We start from the raw sequence: 22,958 nt of genomic DNA, 5'->3' as shown, positions 1-22,958 counted from the left end.
AAGGCCCTTGGATTTAGTGGGCTTATGAGTGTAGACAAGAAGTTTGCTCTGATCCAGAACTATCCACTCTTCCCTTAGCCTCAGACACCCTCTCACTTAGTTGAAGACCTACAGGATGTGATCAAGCAGGAATCCGATGAATCTGGAATGGTTGCTGAGTTTCAAGAGAATGGTCCACCATTACTGAAGAAAATCAAACAGGAGGTAGGTCACCTGGCTCCTTTGTGCACTGTGAACTGCTTGACATCAACATACTTTTCATACAAAGAAGTTGAAAGGCACTGCCATATGTGGATTCCAACCTTAAATTTGGAAAGCTACTTCTGTCAATTTCTTTAGACAGAAAAGATGCTGGAGAGGAGAAAGGGAAGAGAGGGCAGCAGGTTTCTACTCTACTTTCAAAAAGTATTGATGCTAGACAGTGGGAATCACACAGATGTGAAGAGAAAGACTACCAACCCAAATCATGGCAAAATTAGAACAGCGTGTGTGTGTGTGTCTGAACTCTCCGTAAGGCAGAGTTCAAGAGATCGGCATTAGACATGAGAAAAATAAGGGCTTTTATGGCTCAGGAGTCAGGGGTTGGGGAGTCCAAATGGGGAATTTGGCAGGCACATAGGCGGGGTTATGGGAGCAGAACATAATCATAACAAATTGGTCATAACAACCTCCTGAAACAAAGACATGTTTGCAAGGTGGTCATGACAAGGTGGTCATAATAACCTTTAAAACAAAGGCATTGGTTGCTGTTTCCTTGAAGAAGCAGTACAGTACCATTTGTAGTTAAGGTTACAGGTGAAGCATAGCCCAATCCTTGAGAAACAGATTTAATTATAAACAGGAATGAGTCTAATTTGTTTTTAGTATAAGGTAGCTTTCAAGCCCAAGATGGAGGCAGAAGAGGATGGATGGGTGGATAGATATACAAACAGACGACAGATGAATAGATGGTAGATTCCTTCTGTTTTTGTTTTGTTTTAAGGACCAAGAAATAGTTTGTTCTACTCTAGACCTTGGCCAGAGAATGTAGAGTCAAGTTATCATGAATGGCACGTTCCCTTAGAGAACGGGAATTTACAAGTGCAAAAGAATGAAATTTTAACCATCAAGAATCAAAGCGTTAGCTTGTTGGAAAGAGACTGGTCTTCTTTCATCTAAGACTTTGTATTTGAAGGACTGGGGAGACATTTAGACTTGGGAGTAAATGTTTCCTGGAAATCTCTCTTCCATACAAAGCACTTCCTGTTTGCTTTTAGGTGGAATCGCCAACCGATAAAGCTGGAAATTTCTTCTGTTCAAACCACTGGGAAGGGAACAGCCTGAGCACCCAGCTGTTCGCTCAGGCATCTCCTGTGGCAGATGCCCCAGTAAGTATCACGTTGGAACACTGACTTTCGTGATTTGTGTCCCACAGAGTCCTGTGTGTGGCATGTGGGAGCATGGTGCCTTCCCCACTCACTCTCTAGCGCACCCTGTTTCTAGAGATTCACACCCACATGATCCTTTGGTGTTTACTTTATTTGCCATCTGAATGTATTTCCTTCTAGTTGAGCAATCTGTTGCCTGGCTCCATTTGCTATCTAGCACAGTGGCAATCATGGTGTGTAGCAAATACTTGGCATTCTGGGACCCTAGCATAGGAGTCCTTACCTAGCCGCAGGAGAATGGCCTGATGCTCACATTCCTTAATTACAATGGCACAGCATTTGCATATAACCCATGCAATCCTCCTTTGTACTTTAAGTTGTTTTTGATTAACTCATATCTCACATGGTGTAAATGCTGTGTGAATGACACTTTTGTACCTGAGTGTTTTGATTGGTGAATCCATGGATACCAAGCAGATGCTCTATCACTTTGCTGTGGTCATCGCATTCTAACAGTTAATCTGTGGATAGCATCTCCCACAACTTAGGGACAACCAGAGCCAATGAAAATTGTTAATATTTACTCAGTGTGTACCATCTGGTAAGTACTGTTTCAAGGTCTTTAGATGAATTAATTCATGTAATCCTCAAAAATAATGTTAATAACATTTTCACTTTCATTGAAGCAGCTGAGCAGTTGGGTAACCCAGGGATTTGGCTGTTCAATATTACATACTTAGCTGGGTGGTGCTGCATTAGAACTGTAAAAGTGTGTTTGTAAATGCGACACTTTCACCGCTGTACGGTAACTGCTGTTGATTCATAGATTTCGAATGCCTCTGTGCCAATACGTAACAAAGAGTTCTCATTAGTCCATCTCTTGTTTTTAGAAGCACGGATTAATAAGTTCATTTAGTAGATGGATTTTGTGTACATGCCACATGCTTAAAATTAGGATTTTTATTGTTTTGGTGATATTTGGCGATGTCGATGGGCTGAGGGGCTAGTATAGAGCTGGCTCCTTTTTAGCTCAGGGAGAAGGGACCTTCTGGCAGAGTCCTGTGTTTCTTCATGCTAATGTCTGTCATCTCACAGTAGTCTCTCTAGAGTTGGGTTTGTGTTCACTCTTGTCTTATCCCACCTCATTTAAATTTCAAATGATTCCTTTCCCTTTAGAATATTCTTACCAGCTCTGTTTTAATGACACCGGTATCGGAAGAGGAAGACAATGTTCTCAAAGCCTTCACAGTCCCTAAGAACAGGCCCCTAGTGGGTCCCTTGCAGGTAATGACTGTTCGAACATTTGGTGTCTTAAAATTTCCTGGCCGAAAACCTTACGTCGTCTTTAATGTTTTGATATAAAGGAATGCTGCTTTAAAGCAACTCCATCTCTAGAAGTCACCCTATGGTGTTTTTGTTATTGTCCATGTGAAACACAGGAAATTCTCGTCCAATCAGGGCCCTCAGACATGTTGATGTGAAACATTTTTTTTTTAAACTGCGACTGAGACTAAGATTAAGTGTTGCCCTAGGCCGTGTCAGTCTCTCCCGCTTTTAAACAATCTTTAAAATGTGTATCTCTGTAGTTTATTTTTGCTGTTTCAGAACTTTATTATGTGTGTTCTATCAGTAAGCAACCAAGAACCCAGAGACTAGATTTCCACCGAAATGTGAAATTAGGTAGAAAATAATTACAATGCATTTGACTGTGAGAACAGAAAGGCCGCCGTCAGTGTTGGTGAGCCATCTGTTATCAAGCTTTACTATCAAAAGAGATTTCCCTTGTAACTCTGAAGTGGGTGTGTGTCGCTGAAATGCAACAAGTTCCAAATGAATCCTGAGCCAAGTGTAAATAAGAATGCAAAATTGTACCCTCAAATTATTTAAAGCTGTTCCCAACATTAAATAGCCTAGCACCCCGTCAGCTGCAATTCTCTCTCCTCTATTCCCCTTTCGTTACTCAGAGAGAAACTCTACCTGAGCAGGTAGATAGCCTGGTTAGAAGTGAGAAAGTCATACTTGATGGGGTAAGTGCAAAGACAAGGTAAAGGGATGGTAGACTTTGGGGGGACCTCTTCGCTTATGGACCTCCCCACATGCGATACGCCAGCTCATTCCAAGTTGTGAGAATCCTAAGATCTAGCTGTCTTTAAGTATTTGTGACATTTGCTATCATTCAAAAGTTATTTTTAATTCTTGGAGGGTTTCATGTGGTGTATTTTGATCATACCTGTTCCCAACTTCTCCTCTTAACTCCTCTGAGGTCCACCTCCGCCTCCCTCGTCCCCTACCTCTTGTCTTCTTTTATTCAGTCACCTACTCACTTTAACTTGTGTCACTCAAAATACTTGCGGGAGTGGAGCCACCGCTGCACCATGGTCCACCTGCCGGGAGTCTCACACCCTTAAAGAAAAACTGACCTTCCCTTCACAGAAGCCATCCACTATCCAGAGCTCCGCAGGCAGGAGGAGGGTTTGCAAGCCTCTTCCCGCCTTACAGTGTTGACTGGCATGATCTTGTGTGGTCAGCTTCAGCCTCCATGAGTTCATGAGTGCCATGGTCCTGTCATGCCCAGAAGTCACTATTTTGCTTCAGACCTCCCGAGTCTGTGGCTCTTACAATCATTCTATCCCTTCTTCGGTGGTGGTTCTCAAGTCAAGTTGTGAATTGGGTATTCCATTTGCCACTGAGGGCTCAGCCCCTTACTCTCCATACTCAATGCCCTATTGACTCCAGTGTGACCCCTTGTGAGCTTCTGCATCTGCCACCATCCAGAACACCAAGAAACATCTCTGATGAGGTCTGAGAGCTTCACTAATACACTGGTAGGGAAATATGAATTTAGAGGGCAGCTTAATATACTGTTCCCATTTAGCAAATAGTAGTGGATTTATATGTGGGGCCTGTGTACTCCCAAACCACGTGGCCAAATCTGCAGTCATATGCTTACTTCTATGAAGCAGGACTTAACTTTAATAAGAAAATAGTTGGTTACCCCTATAACATCTGTGCCACTGTTGCAGTCATGGCCATCTCTTGTCATGTGAATCATTCTTGCAGGTCACAGTGTTCACAGCTAGGTAACACTGATGGCAACTTTCTGTCCTCTTAGCAGACTGCCTAGCATCTTTCAGTGCTATGAAAACTAGCCAGTATGGAGGAAGCTTCCTGGTCAGTACTAACCCAGAAAGACAAACATGTCATGTGGATTTTACTGCTGAATCTTTATATTTGTGTGTTTAATTTGGATTACCTGTATAATCTAGGAATCTAGAAAGGGTTCATTGCAGGGGGAGGGGGAGAAGAACGTTCTCAAGGAGAGGAATAGTAGGACAAGTGTGATATGAAGGGGAAAATGGGGAATAACGAGAGGGAGATTTTAGTTGGAGAGAGATGGGAGATAGAACAGAGGATGGAATTAAGAGAAAGGTTTGGAAAAGCCATGTGGATGCCTACTATTTTATAAACTATGTAATAATGTATATAATTTAAGTTACCGCACAATGAGGATTATGCTCATTTTAGAAGCTGTCGGTTGCTAAATTAAAAAGCCCCTCTAGCTGTTGGTCAGAGGTGTCCCGAGACCCCCCAAAAATACAGGCTATTGCCATGACTCCTGGTTGATATGAAGATTCTGCTGGTGGTGATAGCACATGCCTTGGTCACAGGACACGGAGAAATCCTTTGGCATTTGCTATCGCTGTTTAGGTAATACAGACAACTGCATGAGTTGGAGGTACAGTGATTTACTAATTCGGCTGGATCAATTCCCTGTTGCTTTCCTCAGATACTAACTGCTTACTTACTAACAGTATAGTAATTCCATACTATAAGATGGGTGTGGGCAGGAGTAGGCGAGAGGGAAGGCCAATATTTATGCCAAGTCAGTTCTTAAGGCAGTCAGTCTTGGCTTGGCCTAATGTAGAGAAAGCTCAGAAAACCACAAAGGTATGGGAGGTAAAGAAAGGAGCACAATTCATGCAGGCCTAGTGGGACACAGAAAAGGAATTAAAAGGATGGCAGGGCAAGGGTAGCTATGTCATCCAGAGCTGGTCCTTGGTACAGAAGGAACCCTTGCTTTGTTCTTTGGCCCTTTGTTTTCAAAGCATAGAATTTGACTGATGCTGCTTGTACTTAAAAATAAATTAAGTTTTATACATATTTTATAACCTAACTTGAGATTCAGCCTGTGTTTACTGAAGTATAAATAAGTGTCACCTAGTGTGGGGCTGCATGTTTTTAATCTTAGCATTTTGGAAGCAGAGGCAGGCGGATCTCTGGGTTTGAGGCCAGGCTGGTTTACCTAGAGTGTTCCATACCAGCAAAGCTACATTGTGTGAGCATAGCTGAAAAAAAGAACAGGAAGAAAAGGATGAAAGGGAGGGAGGGAAGAAGGAACATTTGAATTTCAGAGTAAATGTGTGAGTATATTTGGTGACAGTAATCATTCCGTATATTGAAAACTCATGATTATGCTCCTAAAATCTAATCCTATCAGTTTTCAGCTTAACCAAACAATGGTTAGGCCTAAGTCTTCAGGGCTGAACATGGGATAGATAGAAAACTCAATGAGAAATAGGCAGGCTTGCTGAGAGAGTCCGTCCTTGCCTTCCTGTCTTGTCGAGGTCTCTATGCCACTGTGTAGCCAGGCTGGCTGGCCATGAGCTTCACCAAGCTGCACCCCACGGTCTCTACACGGGGAAGACATAAGCTTGTGTTACTTCCTCTGGATTTCACGTGCACTTTGGGAACCCAGACTCAGGTCCCCAGGCTTCTGCAGCAAGCATTTTCACCCACTGAGCCAGTTCTCCAGCTCCCTGCCACAGATTTTTTTAATGCTATCTACATTTTAAAAACTAGCACGGGGACTTTCTCAACATGGGTGTCGAGCCTCTGAGACTGCAGGCACACACATGTGATTTCTAAAATGTGTCAAATTCCTGAGGGGTGCATCAAGTGATCCTGAATATTTAAACATCTCTAATATTCGTATTAATCTCAATCCAACATTTGTACGGTGCTCTTCCATACCTGTGAGGATATGCTGGTCTTCTTACCTGAACTGTGGTTGATATCAAACATCGAATATACTGAGTTTTTACATACGTATCATAACTTCTAATTTGTGAATTAGGCAATAAGAGATTAACAACAACAATGAAATGCAGCAAGTATTAAGATACACTGTACTATAAGTTTAACTCTATGAGTTGTTTATTTCTGGCTTCTCTAATATCATCTGACTGCAGCTGCCCCCAAGTACCATAGGGAGATCCACTGTTGTTTCAAGCGATGGTAATTTTGTTTGTTTAAACATAAAGCCATTTCCTGTGTTCCCACTGATAATTCAACTGGATCTAATTAGGCAGGTTTCTCATACATGCTACTGGTGAACATACTGTGCATTTACTAAACAGTCTGGCTGTTTGACATCCTTTCACTGTGAAATATCTGACAAAAGCTAACTAAAGAAGGAAGGGCATGTGCTGGCTCATAGTTTAAGGGTGCCAGCCATCAGGGCAGCCGGAGCTGAAAGTGGCTGGTCACGTCTCACCAATCAGGAAGCACAGAGCAGTGCGCGACAGTGATCAGCTCCCTCCCTCCTTTCATGCAGCCCAGGGCCGCAGCCTGAATCCAGCCTGGATTAGTGCCGCCCATGGTTGGAGTGTGGCCTCCCTGTTCAATTAACTGGTCAGAGAACCTCCCAAAGGCTAGCTCTGCTTAGATAATCCCTCACATGGATGCCCAAAGGCTAGCCTCAGTGATTCCAGATCTTGTCAAGTTGTTGATCACTGTCAACCCTATCATTGAATAAATATCATTTTATATAATCCATAACTTTTCTGATTGTACTTTTAATAAAGTAAATATTAAGTAGATCTTTAGCCAAACCATCTATATATTTTTGTTACAGCCCAATTTTTCATGACTTTGGTTTTACGTTCTTGAAATGGGCTCTTACTATACTATGTAGCCCAAGTTGGCCCCAAATTTATGATGATTCCTCCTGCCTCAGCCTCCCAAGTCTGGGGTTACATATTATAATTCACTGTGCTCAGCTTTCAACTGAGACAACAAAGTACAACTCCCCAAATATTTTACAATTTGAATGTTTTATGAAATGTAAAACATTTGCCACTTATGTAGTATAATTAATTGCAAATATAATTCAACGTAATTTTAATTATCACAGGCTTGATTATGAGGACAAATTTTTAGACAGAACAGTTATCATGTCAAGGTTTGACATGATATATACTGAGTGTTTTATACCTTTGTTTCTAATGGAGGCACTGCAACTGAATAAACACACCTATATGCAAACATCTGACATTTAAAGTTAGAAATACAGGAAGCTGGGGCGGAGGTATATTGATGGCAGAGCACTCGCAAAGCATATGAATGCCCTGGTTCAAGCCACTGGGGAAGGGAGGGAGGAAGGGAAGGAGGGAGGGACGGAAGGAAGGAGAGAAGGAGGGAGAATAAAGGGAAGGAGAGAGGGGAAAGGTGGGAGGGAGAGACAGATGGAGGGAGGGAGAGAAAGGGAAAGGGAGGGAAGGGAAGAGGGAGGGAGAAAAAGTGAAGTGCAAGGAACTAAAGAATTGCATTTTATTATGATAAATGTCTAACATACAGAGATACAGAAACTATTATGTCCTCAGAAGCTGTTACTAGTTTGCCATGCTTATTTTTGTGAACCATTGAATGTAATCCCAGACAATATTATATCTTATTCAGATGTATTTTTAGCATCTAAAAAGAGACATTTTCCTATATAATACCATACTATTACTGTACATTGTTAACAATCATTCCTTAATATTCTGATTCCCAGAATTAAATTTTATTTAGTTTTCTTCATTAATCAAAAGAAAGGTGTCTATTTTACTTGTTTGAGTAAATAGAGGCATAAACAAGTTTCTGAGTTACTGAGCTCAGGCATGTGCTATTTGTGTATTAGATCATAGTTTTTACCCTGTTTTAAGAAGGATTTGTTGAGCTGCTGAAGCATAATTGCTGGGTTCCTTTTTCTACTAATCATTTTCTTTCATTTTAAACTGTAAGAGTGGATGTGCTGATATAGCTCAAGACACATTTGGGCTCTTTGCCTTTCGACTGGTTCTCATTTTGTCTTTATTGGCACTTTGGCTGTTCCCCAAGTTAAGTGGGGTACAGGCCGGAGTCTAGAAATGGACATAGTGATCACAAATAGAGAAGCAGAGAGAATATCATCTTGGAAAGCTTGCAGATTTGAGCAGAAAGTCAGATTTACTTTGGGAGGTCACAGTGTTCTGCCAGCTCAGCCTGATAGAGCGGAGGGCGACACCCCAAGAGAGCTGGGGGAGGATTTACCTGCTTGCCTGTGTTTTCAGTTTCCTTTACAGATTGAAAAGCATAATTTATGATAACAGACATTTCTCAAGGCAAACATTTCTATTGCCAGATTCAAAACCATATTCATGATATAAGCTGCCTGAGCTTATTTTTCTCTTAAATTATAATTTCCTTTTTATCTTTTATTCCTGTTTAAAACTCAAGTGTAAAAGCTGTGTTCATATGCTTTTTTAGCCACTCACTTTCCTTTCTCTCTCTCTCTCTCTCCTCTCTCTTTAGAAACCACAGAATGACAGCCTTAAATTTTAATTTCCTGACTTAATTTGTCAGAGCTTTAGTGTTTTGTTTTTGTTGTTTTTTATACAATGAGTTTAAATAATTTTCTTGCTTTTATTACCTAAACACATTCTCAAAAGATCAAAGAGCTTCACAGGACTGTTACCAGAAATTGAAACTCGCTTTTCTCTTGGCTTTTGGGCTCTGTGTGTTACAGCTGGGGCTCATCTTTGCATGACTTGTGTATAAATGTTTTTATGTTTCAAACAGTGAGGCTGACTCTCTCCTCATGACAGATATTGCTCAGAAGTGCCATGAATTCTCGAGTGGGCAACAGAGCCTGGGCTCTGCTGTGGGCTCCATCACTTCCTAGCTGGGTGACTTGAATTCATGAAAGGAAGTAAATTCAATGAATTAAATTCCTCTTGGCTATAAACTGAGGCCCACGCTATCTCCTCCACTGATCCCTTAAGACTGTTGTGAAGATCAAATGGTTTTGATGTTGTTTCCAAGATGGCACACAAGGCTTGTGTTCCCATGGCATTTATTACCAGAGAAAAACTGCGCACAGTCTCTGCCCTATGAAAAGGACATAGATCAGTTGGTAGAGTGATTACCTAGCATCATGAAGCCCTGGGTTTCATCCAGCACCACATACACCAGGTGTAGTAATGTGTGTCTGTACTCCCAGCACTCTAGAAAGTCAGGAGTTTAAGGTCATCTGTGACTACATAATAAGTTTCTACATAGCCTTGGCTTCATGTGACCACATCTAAAAAAGAAGTCACAATAAATTAACTAAAGGGCAAATGAAGAGGTCTCTCTATCACCAGGTCTTCTTTCTTCTGGCCTACTGACCCCTGCTCCACCTTAGAGAACCATGTCAGTGGTCACTAAAAGAAATAGCTGACCAAACACTCAGAAGTTCAGGTGGTCAGGCCTCTTGGAAAGTGGAGATGGAGCAGCCGGTGGCCTGGGCTGCTTTCCTTTTCTGCTGCTGTGTGGTAGCAGGAAGACAGACAGGGACACACATTGTGAGTGTGTCTCTCTCCTGTGCTGCTGGTCCTCTCCCCAGGGTGCCTTCCCAGCCCTTGGTACTCCGTCTGATCAGCATGTTCCCACTTCTGTTGACGGAAATTCATGTCACTGTCGGAAGTATTTCAGTGACCTGCTTTTAATTGGTGATATGAATTAAGTGAGCTTTCTGTGTGTGTGTCTGTGGAATGGAACTGAAAGAGGCCAAGCAAAAGGTGGCCCTCTGATGAGCTGCCCTGCCCCAGTCATTCCAAGACATGGACTCTTCATATTCTTTGTTTGGTTACATTTAAAATAAACACGAGATAGAATCTGTCTCGGGGAGGCGGGGAAAGATACATTGCTTCAGAGCAATGTGCCGATTGTCTGACTGTTAATAATCAGACTCTAGGAGGAGTCCAAGAAAAGAGCTGTTCTTCCAAAAACTTGGAGTACCACAAACCTATAAGTTATTGGGACACCTATAAACATGTGAGAATAAAAACCTCTAGAGAGACATCTGGGTCAAAGCCCATATCTGCAAAAGATCCATCTGCGCTAATCAAGTATGTACTAGTGAGGGGCGTTTGGTACCAGTGATCTTACCTTAGCAACCTCTTGACTTAAGATACAATGAAGATTTTCTATGATATCCTTTAAACAGATGTCCCTTTGGGAAGGAAGTCTGACTTTCGGAATTTCATTCAGGAGAAGATAAGTTGTATTTTGTCTGGGTGAATTAAATAGAATCAGAGAATTCTGATTTTTCACATACCATCTAGCCATGCTTATTAGTTAAAAACAAAATTTAAAATATAATGTTATCTCACAAGTTTATACATAGTAGATTCATACAGATGTATTAAAATAGAGCTTCGCAGGCACCTTGGCCTCAGCAGGTACTGCATGAGGTTACTGTATGAATGCGATAATGCTGGCACTTGCTTGGCATGATGGAAAAACTATCTGAAGTCTAAGTGAAAATGCTAAGATAATCTAATTCTGGCAGAAAACCACCTGTGGACGTGGCCTTGTCTCCTTTCATTTATTCTGCTTTTGCAAAGGGTCTGGGTTTTGTTTTTTTCAAAGTGTTTTAACAGGATATCCCGGTCACATTTTTGACAGGCTGTTTATAGTTCACTTCTGCCCAGGGGCAGTGAAAGACACATTACAGGATAAGCAAGGTGGCTCTTTCCGTGTCAGAGAGAGGATGGAGGGTAGGATTATTCCCGTTTAAATGAATTCCGACAGGCTGACATCTGCAGAGCACCATGGGCTAGTAACAGAGCCAGAATTCATGCGCAGGGACTGCCGTGCCCATCAGCTCCCTTCAAGTAAATGTAGGGAGCGAAAACAAGAACTCGCAGAGACTGAGGTGACACTATTCAAAAAATCGTCTTTCACAGTAAGACACCTAATCCTGTTTTGTCAGAGCTGTCAGCTGCTTGAGAAGTTGCTGTAGGGCCCTGGCCAGGTTCAAGAAGGGGGAAGCTGCTCCTCTCTCTCTCACTCTCTCTCTCTCTCTCTCTCTCTCTCTCTATCTCTTTTTCTCTGTGTGTGTGGAGGGGGGGCGGAGAAGCACACACGTGCGAATGTAGCAGCCTGAGGACAACCTTGGGTGTTGGGCACTGTCCATCCGACCCTGCCCCCTCTTTTTTGAGACACTGGCCTGGAATTCATCCAGTAGTCAAGTAAGCTAGGCTGGCCAGAGAGACCAGGCGGCCCCTCCGTGTTCCTGCCCGCTTAGTGCTAGGATGTCAAGGACATACTACCATGCCCAGTATTTTTTTTTTTTTAACACAGCTTCTGGAAATCAAACTTTGCTCTTCCTCATTGCAAAGCAAACCCTTTCCTCAGCGGGGCTGTCTCCCTCTCTTGAGCAGTCCTTCCTCTTAGCCACAGCGCTCAGGCATCTGACCGCACTTTGCTTTCACACCATTGGCTTGAGTCCTTCTCCTCGTTTGTTGCACTCACTGTGGAAAGTGCCTACTGTGTGTTCTCCTGGTGCAGGAGTCGCTGCTGGGCCCCTGCTAGCCGGCCTCTCTGCCCGCAGTGATTCTTGCACACAGCAGCTCCTGCACACTCTTGTTTACACACGGGGAACCAGGTGTCCTGGGTCTTCTCCGTAGCCCAAGGCTCTGAGCCTCTGGCAGTGTGCTGAGGAATTCGGTTGTTTTCATTGTTTCGGGTTTTTGCTTTATACGTTCTCTTTTGTAGGAGAACCTGATTATTTGAAAACTTGCCACAAATACACATGAAAAATACATGGTACCTTCTTTGTATATTGATTTCATCTTAAATAACTAGTCCTGAAAGAAGAACAAAATCTGAATGCAGGGATGATCATGTAGGAGTTTTGTCATGATCATATTCAGATTGAATGTTTAGGTTGCTAAGATTCTCCTGAATGTACTTAGACCGTGTAAGTCACCCAAAGTATGACTCCGGTACTACAAAGAATCAGAATGTGGCCAGCATCACGAAGCATAAATAAAAGCAAACATAACTTACATTGTTGTGGGAGGTTAGGACACCTAATCTGCATGTTTAGAAATTTTATTTTGTACTAAGGGAAACCAGGTAGAAAAGTTTGCTTCTTAAGTAGAAAAATTCTTGGAGAAAAGTAGAAATAATCCTTTTCTGCTTCTAGGTTTTCTTTCTTCATTCCTCTTTCTCCTCCACTTTTTGAAGTTACTGTTTTCCTTCTTGTATGTCTCTGTAATTTTAAATCTCCACACAGAATAACATTAGCTTAGGACGCTGCATTAGGTTCCCTCGTTCGCCATTTGCTTTTCAGGCCTGGCCTCTTGTTCTCTTGAGTCTTCACTGGTTGTGCCTGAGCACTGCACACGGCTTCTGGGTAGGAGGTACACCATATTGAATTATTGCCCCTCAATCACTAAATCATATTTTGCTACAAGAACTATAAGCACTAACTCAGTAATTGAAAATGAATCATTAAATTGTATTATTTTAGGTGATTTCATGTGCTGGTCTGTATTTCTGTGCTATAATGGAAAACTTTAGCTCCAGGGAAACATTCATTTCACAGTGGTTCTCAACCTTCCTCTTTTGAGACTATTTATACAGCTCCTCATGTTGTGGTGACCCCCAACCATATAATTATTTTGTTGCTACTTCATGACTGTAATTTTGCTACTGTTATGAATTGTAATATGTGAACCTGTGTTTTGCATTTGTCTTAGGAGACCCCAATGTAAGGGTCATTCGACCTCCAAAGGGGTTGAGAACTGGGGTTTACGGTCATTTCAAAGAATGTTGAAAGTAAGCCTATTGTTTGGGAAATATTAAATGTGGCTTTCTGTTAGGAGTCAGCCCGGAATGGCTGCCATCTTTGCTGTATCGTGTCTGTGGTCCCCTGAAAGCCTGTGGGATAGTCCCTTTGCTATGGAGCACGTCAAGCTGCACCCGAACATTTAGAGCACACTTGTGTGCTTGACTGTTGTGGTGGCACCAAAGTAGGAGGCCACCGGGCAGGCTAAGCAGTGGTGGCTCAGGGCCTCAGAATGCAGCACCGCAACCTGTGAGCAGCTGGGACTTGAGGCCAGTTAGGCTCTCCCTGCTCTCGGTGGGGAAACCTCAGCGCTATGCCAGCAGGATGCTCTCAGAGCTGTCCCAGCTCTTCACCAGCAAGCTCACTGCCTCTCAGTCCACGTGCCCACAGCCCTGTCTGCCCTGGAAGGTCTTGGTGATTGAACCCCATCAACCTCCTTGCTACGTTCTTGACAATGGGTCTCTAGGAGCAGCATCCACACTTAGGGGTGTGGGCTGCCATGTTCCACCTCACTTCAGATTCTCCCTCCACCATTATCTCAGTGACGTGCTCTTGAGCATGTTCTTCATGTGCTTGCTTCCGTGTTAGCTTCCCGGTGTGTGAACCGGTGGGTTACTGCAGGGGTAGCCATACTGTGGGTAGTCTGTGTGAGAGTTAAAGTATGACAGTGTGGGCAGTACAGTGTAAAGGCCCGTTCCATGCTATAACGGCCATATCCTTTGTCTCTTCATAGTTGATGTTGGAGGCAAGGCACAGCTACGTAGCCCACTCTGGCCTTGAACTCACTAGCTTAGACTGGCCCCAGAATCTTAATGTTCCTATTTCTAACTGTTAAACGTTGGGTTACTGTGGTTCACCGCTGTTCCTGGATATGGTCTTTATTTTCTTTTGTTCCATGGAAAATAATTCCTGTTAGAAAGCAACTCCAGGACAGCCAACACTACACAGAGAAACCCTGTCTGAAAAAATCAATAATTAATAATAATAATAATGATAATTCCTGTTAGATGTCAATACCAGGAATAGTGTTTTCCCTAAACTGATGGCTCTGTTTTGATTTGGGGGCTTCTGTTTGTCTTCCTCTCTGAAAGGACTGCTGGAGAGCTGGGTGGCGGTTCACCTGTGTCTAGACACTGAACTGTTCAATGCATGTTTTGTGTGCAAATCGTTCCCCATCTTCATACTTGCTTTCCCATTCATTTCCCTATGCTCTGGCTTTTTTGCCCTTTAAAAAAATGGTTTGTTATCTATTTTATGTGCATTGGTATCCTGCCTGCACGTATGTCTGTGTGAAAGTGTTGGACCCCCTGGAACTGCAGTTACAGACAGTTGTGAGCTGTCATGTTGGTGCTGGGGATTGAACCTGGTTCCCCTGGAAGAACAGTCAGTGCTCTTAATCACTGAGCCATCTTTCCAGCCCTACTTCGTGCACTTTTGAAGCACTGGTGTGTTTATGCTGTGTACATTGTAAATGTTTCTGAGAACTAAGTCGGAAGCAGATTACATGTTTTGGTTTGAGCTGACCTGGGGAAACAGCAGGAGCCAGGAGGTACAGCAGGCAGACCAGGGCTCAGCTGTCTACACATCATGGCACAGGCGTGGGCAAGTTACCTCCAAACCTCACCTCTTCATTTTCCAGTCCAACTACAGTTCGTCTGAACCTTCCTCATTGGATGACTGTCCTATATACATGTGTCTGTGTATGCATGCACGCGTATATGCTCTGTACATGTGATAGGCCCCGAGTGTCTAGACAGTGTTCTTTATTAGTTCTGTCTTGTGACTTCAAGTGTTTCCTTGAAAGTTCAGCTAAAGTATGACTGAAGGTATAGCTCGGTCAGTAGAATACGTCTCTGCCACACACTAGGGAGGTTGAGGTGAGAACATTAGGAGTTCAAGGTCAGCTCAGAGCTGACAGAGCGTTACAGAAGTTAAGTAAGCTTCTTGGCTCCGGCGCCCATCAGCCTGTGGAGTGAATAAAGGCCCAGACCCTACCTTAGAAATCCATGACACCCAATCCCGTCTCCAACCTTGTTAAACTGCCTAGGAGGCAGAAGGCATTCCAGTAACAAGAGGTAGCATCTTCTGAAGCTGTGCTCAGTTCTGAGGGACCAAGGCTTCCTAGCATGGACGGCTTCCCGCCTGGCAGTCCAGTCCGAGGAGGCCGTCGTGCTGGGTGGGGAAGCCCTTTTGGACTGCAACCTGTGTGTGACCCTGTTGTCTCCCTGTCCTCCCCTGTCAGCCCTGCAGCAGCGCCTGGGAACCAGCGTCCTGTGGGAAGACGGAGGATCAGATGGCAGCCTCCGGGCAGACTCGAAAATACGTGAACGCATTCTCAGCTCGGACTCTGGTCATGTGAGACATTTCCAGAAAAGCATTATGGTTTTCAGAACACTTAAAATTGACTTTTGACATATCATTCCTCAACATGGAGCTCTTCCTGGTTGAGAGAAGAATATTTTTGTTGTGGTACAACAGTTCAGAGCAGCACCAGGTGCGCTGTAGTTGCATGAAATCTCACCGGATTTCACCCAACTAAAAAGGATTTTTTTAAAAAAATTAATGAATAACAGTCTTACCTAAATTATTAGGTAATGAATTGTAACCATTTGTGTAATATCAGAATCAGATTTTTAAAGAAATATATAAAATGGTTTATTTGTATTTTAGAGGATCCAACAGATCAGTATTTTTTTGACTGTGGTTTTGAATTTTTTTTAAAAAAAAATGTACACAAAGAAATATCCCAGTATTTCATGTTGCTCAATCGTTAAACATACACATTGATATTTTTATAAACCAGTAAAAGCATTATTATGAATGTTGGCTGAATGGCAAGCGATAGTCAACAGAGCCTGTAAGAGCTCATTTGTGGTTGGTAATATTGGAAATGCATTCATTGTACTAAATCATTTCAGGAGGGGTTTTATTTTTTGTTGTTAGCTTGCTTTAAAAATTATTACTGTATGAAATAGTTTTATAAAAAATATATTTTTATTCAGTAACTTAATTTTGTAAATGCCAAATGAACGCTGCTATGGAGTTAGCCTGTAGACATGCTGCTAGGGTCAGACAGGGCAGTAGAGCTTGGATGAAAAGAAAAGAACGTTGGTGTTAGGTAATTGACTATGCACTAGTATTTCAGACATTTTTATTTTTATATGTATGCCTTTTTTTTTCTTTTGTAATTGAAAACTTATTTGGGAGATTTTTGCATTTGTTGTACATTTTCAGTTTTTTTTAGGAAAGTCTTTGTTGTTATTGTTGGTTTATAAAAGCATGCATTGCACTTCTTTTTTTTGGGAGATTTATGTTGTTCATGTCATGTGTTTTGTTTTGAGTTCAGCCTGACTGTTCATTCACTCAGGCATTCTGAGTTTGTCTGCATTTCCCGTAGTCTTTGAGTATGTGGATCCAGAACTGCCTCATGGTTCCTGTGCTTTCGGGGAAGACAAATATGGAAGTCAGTAGCCAGTTCTGCCTTGAGAACATTTGCTGCAGGGTGGCTGGCCCTGAACTTCTGAAATGACAGTTAACTTACTGCCTGGTAGCAAAATAAAGCTGTGCCCTTATTTTACATACTTCCTGACGTCTCTCGTTTCTGTGATTTGGGGTGATGGTTACACATTCAAGAAGATGAAACAAACTCAAAATACTCTTTTCTTTCAAAAATGTGCTTACTGTTTAAAATTAATTGTGGAGAGTCATGGCTACAGGTAAAGACAAGTGAAGTTAAACATTCACACAAGGATCACAGTGACAATTAGAAGATTTCCACAGTGTGCTAAGAGCACAAAAGCTCTTGAACTGGAAAAAAAAAAAAAAAAGAAAAGCCCTTCTAGAAGGTACTGGTATGTGAGGTGGGGAGATGGCTCAGCATGGAAGGTGTTTCCCACGTAGAAAAGGGGCTGACTTCCCATCTCCAGAAGCCATGTAAAACCAGAAGAGGCACCTATGTCTGTAATCCCAGCACTCCTGTGGCAAGATGGGATATGAAGACAGAGGAGTCCCAGGAAATTTGCATCCAGCAAAGTCACACAGGAAATGGCAAAGAACTAAGAGACCCTGTCTCACCTAAGGTGAGACCTGAAAGCCAAGGTTGCCCTTACCAGCTGTGGTAGGCATGTACCCTGGCCACTCTCATGTAAACTGCTCTGTTCTGCCTTCATAATGGGCTGACACCTCTGAATCTGTGAGCAAAAAAAAAAAAAGCCATCTTTCCTCAAACCGCTTCTATATTTTATCACAGTGCTGAAAAGTAACAAACACAGACATTCCACACAGTCAGTGCTCATAAAGCCAAGGATGTGTTAGCGCTACGCAACCATGTCATAATCTTTTGATTGTCCTGATGAGTAACATGTTTTCTGAGTGTTGGGAGGCACCTGGCAGCTTATGTCAGAAAATGGAGCCTTGATGATCACTTGGTTATCTCTGCATGTCAAACTAAATGCTAGAGATGATGAATGTGTGATAAACGAGGAGCTTTGTCTAGGAGAGGGTTAAGGGTGTGGCTCAGTCGTTGGGCAAGAGCTGAGCATATAAAGGTCTGGGTTTAATCCTCTATAAACCCTTACCTATATGTAAACCACAGTTGTGTGGACGGCAACTCTGGATGGCTATTTTACTACCCAGACTGTTCTAGTAGCTTCAGGAAGGCACAGGTTTCCAACTGATTGCCTTAAAGTATGTTGTTCTCTATGATAGTTCTAGGTGCTAGGAAGCTCAAGACCATTGTCCTGCAGGCAGCTTCAGTGTCTAGTCAGAGCTTACTTCCTGTCTCACACAAGGCACTGTTTCATTGTGTTTTCTGTTTTCACGTAACAGAAGGGCCTGAATTATTTTCTTGATTGGTTAGTTGGTTTGCTTATTTGAAGCAGGATCACCTGTAGCCCAGGCTGGCCTTGAATTCCTGAGCCTCTTACCTGCAGTTCCCAAGTGTTGTGATTGCAGGCATGGGACAGGACACACAAGTCTTGCTTGTTTGTTTTTGTCATCTTCGTGTTTTAGTGACCCTGCTCTCTGTGACAGAAACTGTAGCCAAAAAAAAAAAAAGGAAGTAATGTATTTACTACCTAAATGAGAAGCTGCTCTCCAGGTTGCTGTATAGTAAATTAGCGTGAAGTGGCCTCTAAGGACAGGAGAGACACAGGGAGGACCAGTATCGGAGATGCCAAGGCCCTCTGTCCTCAGACCAGACTGGTAGATGCAAGAGATGCCAAGGGATACGGTCCTGGAGGACTTCAGCATTACCGAGGTCTTCCTGGGACCTGGTGCATCGCCTCTTCTGCTCTGGAGTCTGACAAAATATGGTTGTCCTTCAGACTTTGCCTTCTACCATCTTTCTGACCTCCGAAAGTCTTATTTCACCTCTCTAACTTCATTTTACTTACACTGGACATGAAAGTACACATCAGGGCTGCTGGTCATGATGCAGACGATGTGAAACAGGAAATACGTTCATGGATCTCCAAAAGACTCCACCATGCCTGTCCCTTAGGCACATCACTAGGACATCTGAGCAGACAGGGTCTGTGTCTACTGCCCGGTGATGGGGAAGGAAAGCTTTCTGAGACTCATATCCCTGGCTATAAATTAAATATATTCAAATATAAATATTCTTTCCTAATAGTCTCAGTCATTCTAGCACAGGACTAATCCTTCTTAGATAACATATATGTGAATGATAGGGCAATTTTCCTTCAGTTTCTTGGTTTCTAATGTAGCATGTCTTATATGGGCTCATTCTCATCCACTGCTCGCAGTGAAATCGGTGGCGAGAGAGCGTTGGCCAAGTGCTTACTGCGTGCTGTCAGTGAGGGCAGGAGGGAAGCTTCCAGCAGTGAGAAGCATAATGGTGAAAGCCAAGGGGCCGGAGTGTTGAGAAACTGAAAGGGAAATCTGGCAAAAAAGGGGAAAGATAGGAGGCCATGAATTGAGGCTTGAACTTTGTTCTTTGCGATATGGAGAGTTATTAAAGGCTTTTAGGTAGAGAAATAAAATGATTAATTTATATCTGACTTCTAGAAATCATCCTGTTCAAACCCTTTATTCACATATAGTATAAAATTAATTCTCAGATTAGTAGGAGGACATGATTAGAGTCCAAATTCCATGCCAGTTAATTTATTTTTCATATATTTCCTGCTGCTTAATTTCAAAAGGATGCGCTTTAATCCTAGAAAATCTAACTGCACTCACACACACACAATCTTTGATCTGTGCTTCATGAAAAGTCATTTCAAATTTCATAATCCATAAAGTAAAAATTGACTCAGGAAGAAGGGATTGTACAGAACACTTTTCTCTTTTAGAAGTGAAATATTTTCAACCAGCAATTTATCTAAAACCTCCCATAGCAAACCATCCACTGAATCTTTGTGTGGCATAATCTATGATTCTTTTGCTGTATTGTTATATTATTTGATCAGCGGTTCTCAGGTTTTCTTGTACATCAGAGACTTAAAACACTGTTAGACTGGAAATCATCCTACCCTCAGGAATTTAAGTCAGGGCTGAGTGGTATATGGACCAGTGTCTAGGAGCCACAGGTGGTTCCCACACAGGTGGTTTAAGGGCACTGAACTGCAGAAACCCTGCCTTGTGAACAAGCTGCAGCCTGGCCTTTGTATCGGACCATTCTTCAAGACTTTCTAATGAGAATGTCCACTGATCTACAACAGAACATTAGACAAAACAGTCCACAGCTCTAGGATTTTCTTAACTCTAGAGGTTTAGTATGCTACCAGTGTTGGTAATTAGGTCTGTCTTTTGTCTGGATTTTACAACTGTAGGAAGCGTAATTTCACTCCCAGCACGTTTGGACCTCTTTTATCACATTGCTCATGTTCTATCAAAAGGGAATCTGTGTATTGATGGATTTAACATGGAAACAAAGCATCACCCATCACAGGCTTGGAGTCCTCCATTACAGTTTTCAAACAGCAACGGACTATTTCCGGAGTCCTGCTTCCAACCCCTCTCTCTCAGAGTCAGCCCCTCCTCCTCCCTCTCCCTGGGTTGCGCTGCCTGCTCTCCCTAGCTCTACATGTGTTTCTCAGTTTTCAGTGCTCACTGCATTTCGCCTTTTATCCTGGACACCTACCCGACTGGCAGAGTCACAGGGCTGGTTTCTGTCATCCTACATACCGTAAGCCCTTGATCTTCGTCCTTGATTATATTTGATTTTATCACGAGTGAGAAGGAAGTCCCAGAGGTTTTCTTTTTTCTTAATAAATGGATTGGGGAGCTCAGACTATGACTCAGAGTTAGAACATCAATAAGGAACCTTCTCTAGGCTAGCAGACAGGAGTTGCATTCTTGCCAATCGTTTCTAAGAGCAGGCAGGCAAGGCCTCCAATTCATCCTGCCTAAGTCATCTTGAAACCGAGGGTAGCCGATGCATTTATTGACATCCTCCCTTTGAAGTGACTTTTCAGATCACCGGTGCTTTTGGCTTTTCAGATCCTGGCGATGAGGGGAAGAGGCAAAACTTTGCCCACAGTGCAACATTCTTAGCATGCATGTCTCCTCCGTTACTGAACATCCGACCACGGGTAGATAAAGATGGATGAAGGCTATGACGGTAGACAGATGAGATGACAGAGCACTGACATACAGTCCAGTGTTAATCGTAGGATCCAGACAAGGAGTGTATGGATACCTGCTTTAACTTCAAGTTTTTCCCTACACTCAAAATGTAGAGCTGGGCGTGGTGCTGAACACCTTTGATCCCAGCAGTTGGCAGGCAGAGACAGGTGGATCCCTGAGTTTGAGGCCAGCCTGGTCTATAGAGTTCCAGGACAGCCAGGGCTACATAGAGAAATCTTTTCTTGAAAAAACAAGAACAAAACAAACCCCTCAGAATGTGGAGAGGAAACCAAATACATCAGCAGTGAAAAGTCAGTAGCAGATTAGAAACACAGGAAAGTTGAGCATGATTACAAGTATGAGTTTTTTAAATTAAGTGGCTTTTTTATGATTTTGCCATTCAGTGTTTTCAGGATTAAAGAGATGTTACATAAGAAATAAATCATATTTTGAAGGCCTTTGATGGAACATGCTAGCCAAGATCCACACCGGTAGTCATTTATTAAGATTTGGAAGAGGTGTGGGTTTCAGTGTGTGATGACCACAAGGATTAAACATTGACTCAGTGATGCTCCCTCTGATCTAAAGATCCTGAAACTCATCATACATGAAGTTTTGTTTGTTTGTTCATTGTTAGGTATGTTCCTGTGATTATACAACATGGAAACCCATGCTTTTTCCAAATCTCAATAAATAATCAACTGGTTTGGAATTTGATGGAAGCTATAGTTGTACTATTACAGTAAGATAATTCGCATGCTCTGAAAGACATACTTTACACTACACTTGCAAAGTTCCTGTGAGAATATTGTCCCAGATTACAATTTAATGTCACTAGAAGCAGGGACAATTACAATTACAATAGGATTACAATTACAGTAGGATTACAATTTAATCCACCATTTAAGAAGACTAGAGCTACGGTAAAACAACAGAGTATTCCAAAATTGGCTATCTTTTTCTTTTCAAAGACAGAGCTTCAGGCTGGCCTAGAACTCACGATGTAGCCCTGACTAGCCTTGAACCTGTAACCATCCTTCTGTCTCAGCCTTCTGAGTATGTTTGTTTATGGATGTGGGCTACCAGACCCAACTCAATTTGTTAAAATAACAGCCGATTGTAGTCTCTTGTGAGTCAACAGTCTTGTTGACCTCAGCTGGGTTTCTTCAGGAGTCTGTATCTTGCTCAGTTTCTGGCCGTGGGTGTGGTGAGAGTTGGCAGAGCTCCCCAGGGGTGGGGAGAGGGTACAGTTTTTACTGATAGGGCTCAGAGCACCTCAGCATCCCAGATCAGCTGAGCATCACAGAGAGGGCCCTGGGTTCTACCTCCTATTGGTAAGTAACAGGCTCATATTGCTGAGGAGTCAGATTGGCATCAGCCAGTTTTGGACTCAGTGCAATCACCTCCTCAGCACTTCAGCTTTAACAGAATCATTCAAGGCACTGGAGAAATGGCTCAGTCGTTATGGGACAGTGGTTATGGAGGAAGCGTTCACATTTAACGTTTACCCGTCACAGTGAGAGAGGTGTGATTAGCAAAGAAACACTGACAAATACAGTTATAAATTTAACATCTTTCTACCTCCCCTCCTTCCTTTAAATGTAGAAATAGATGCTTGCATTTATAAATATACAATAGTCTCTATTCTCATCTGTACTTTGCTCTCTGAGGCTTAAGGTAACCTGAAGTCAACCACAGGCCAAGAATATTAAGAGGATAATTCTAGGAATAAACAATTCCCACATTTAAAATTGCTTCTATTACAGCATAGTATAATAATTACTATATGTTGTTAATATCACGGTATGTAGTTTATAACTTTAATTTTACCTAGGTTTGTAGATACTGCGAAGTTATATACTAACCCTATATATATATAGGGTTTCCTTCGGTATGCGGCACCCATCGTGGATCTCAGAACATAGCCCTTGTGGATAAGTGAAGCTTAAAGCTATAAAAAACACATTGCAAAAGATAACACATTCACATGGACATAAAGCCTCTTTAGTACCAAAAAGTTACCCAAAGAGATATGTGTTGTGACTGCCTATTACTACCATGTTAGTTAGGGTAATGCCCAC

The 22,958-nt window shown here is 42.4% G+C and overlaps 1 protein-coding gene across 4 annotated transcripts in view; it reads left to right on the top strand.

Annotated features, from left to right (window-relative positions):
* The window catches only part of Myb (MYB proto-oncogene, transcription factor), a 35,051-nt gene extending 18,183 nt beyond the window's left edge, over positions 1-16,868 (top strand). For all 4 annotated transcript variants that reach the window (XM_021656695.2, XM_021656699.2, XM_060373289.1 and 1 more), the window contains 4 exons: positions 79-204; positions 1,257-1,367; positions 2,544-2,651; positions 15,530-16,868. In XM_021656695.2, the coding sequence (XP_021512370.1) occupies positions 79-204; positions 1,257-1,367; positions 2,544-2,651; positions 15,530-15,646 (462 nt within the window). In that variant the 3' untranslated portion in view covers positions 15,647-16,868. The remainder of the gene's footprint in view (positions 1-78; positions 205-1,256; positions 1,368-2,543; positions 2,652-15,529) is intronic.
* Positions 16,869-22,958: the final 6,090 nt, after the last annotated feature.

Source organism: Meriones unguiculatus, chromosome 20, assembly GCF_030254825.1.
Source record: "Meriones unguiculatus strain TT.TT164.6M chromosome 20, Bangor_MerUng_6.1, whole genome shotgun sequence".
Lineage (NCBI taxonomy): Eukaryota > Metazoa > Chordata > Mammalia > Rodentia > Muridae > Meriones > Meriones unguiculatus.
Note: the sequence above shows the minus strand (reverse complement) of the source record. Positions and strands in the feature narration are given on the sequence as shown.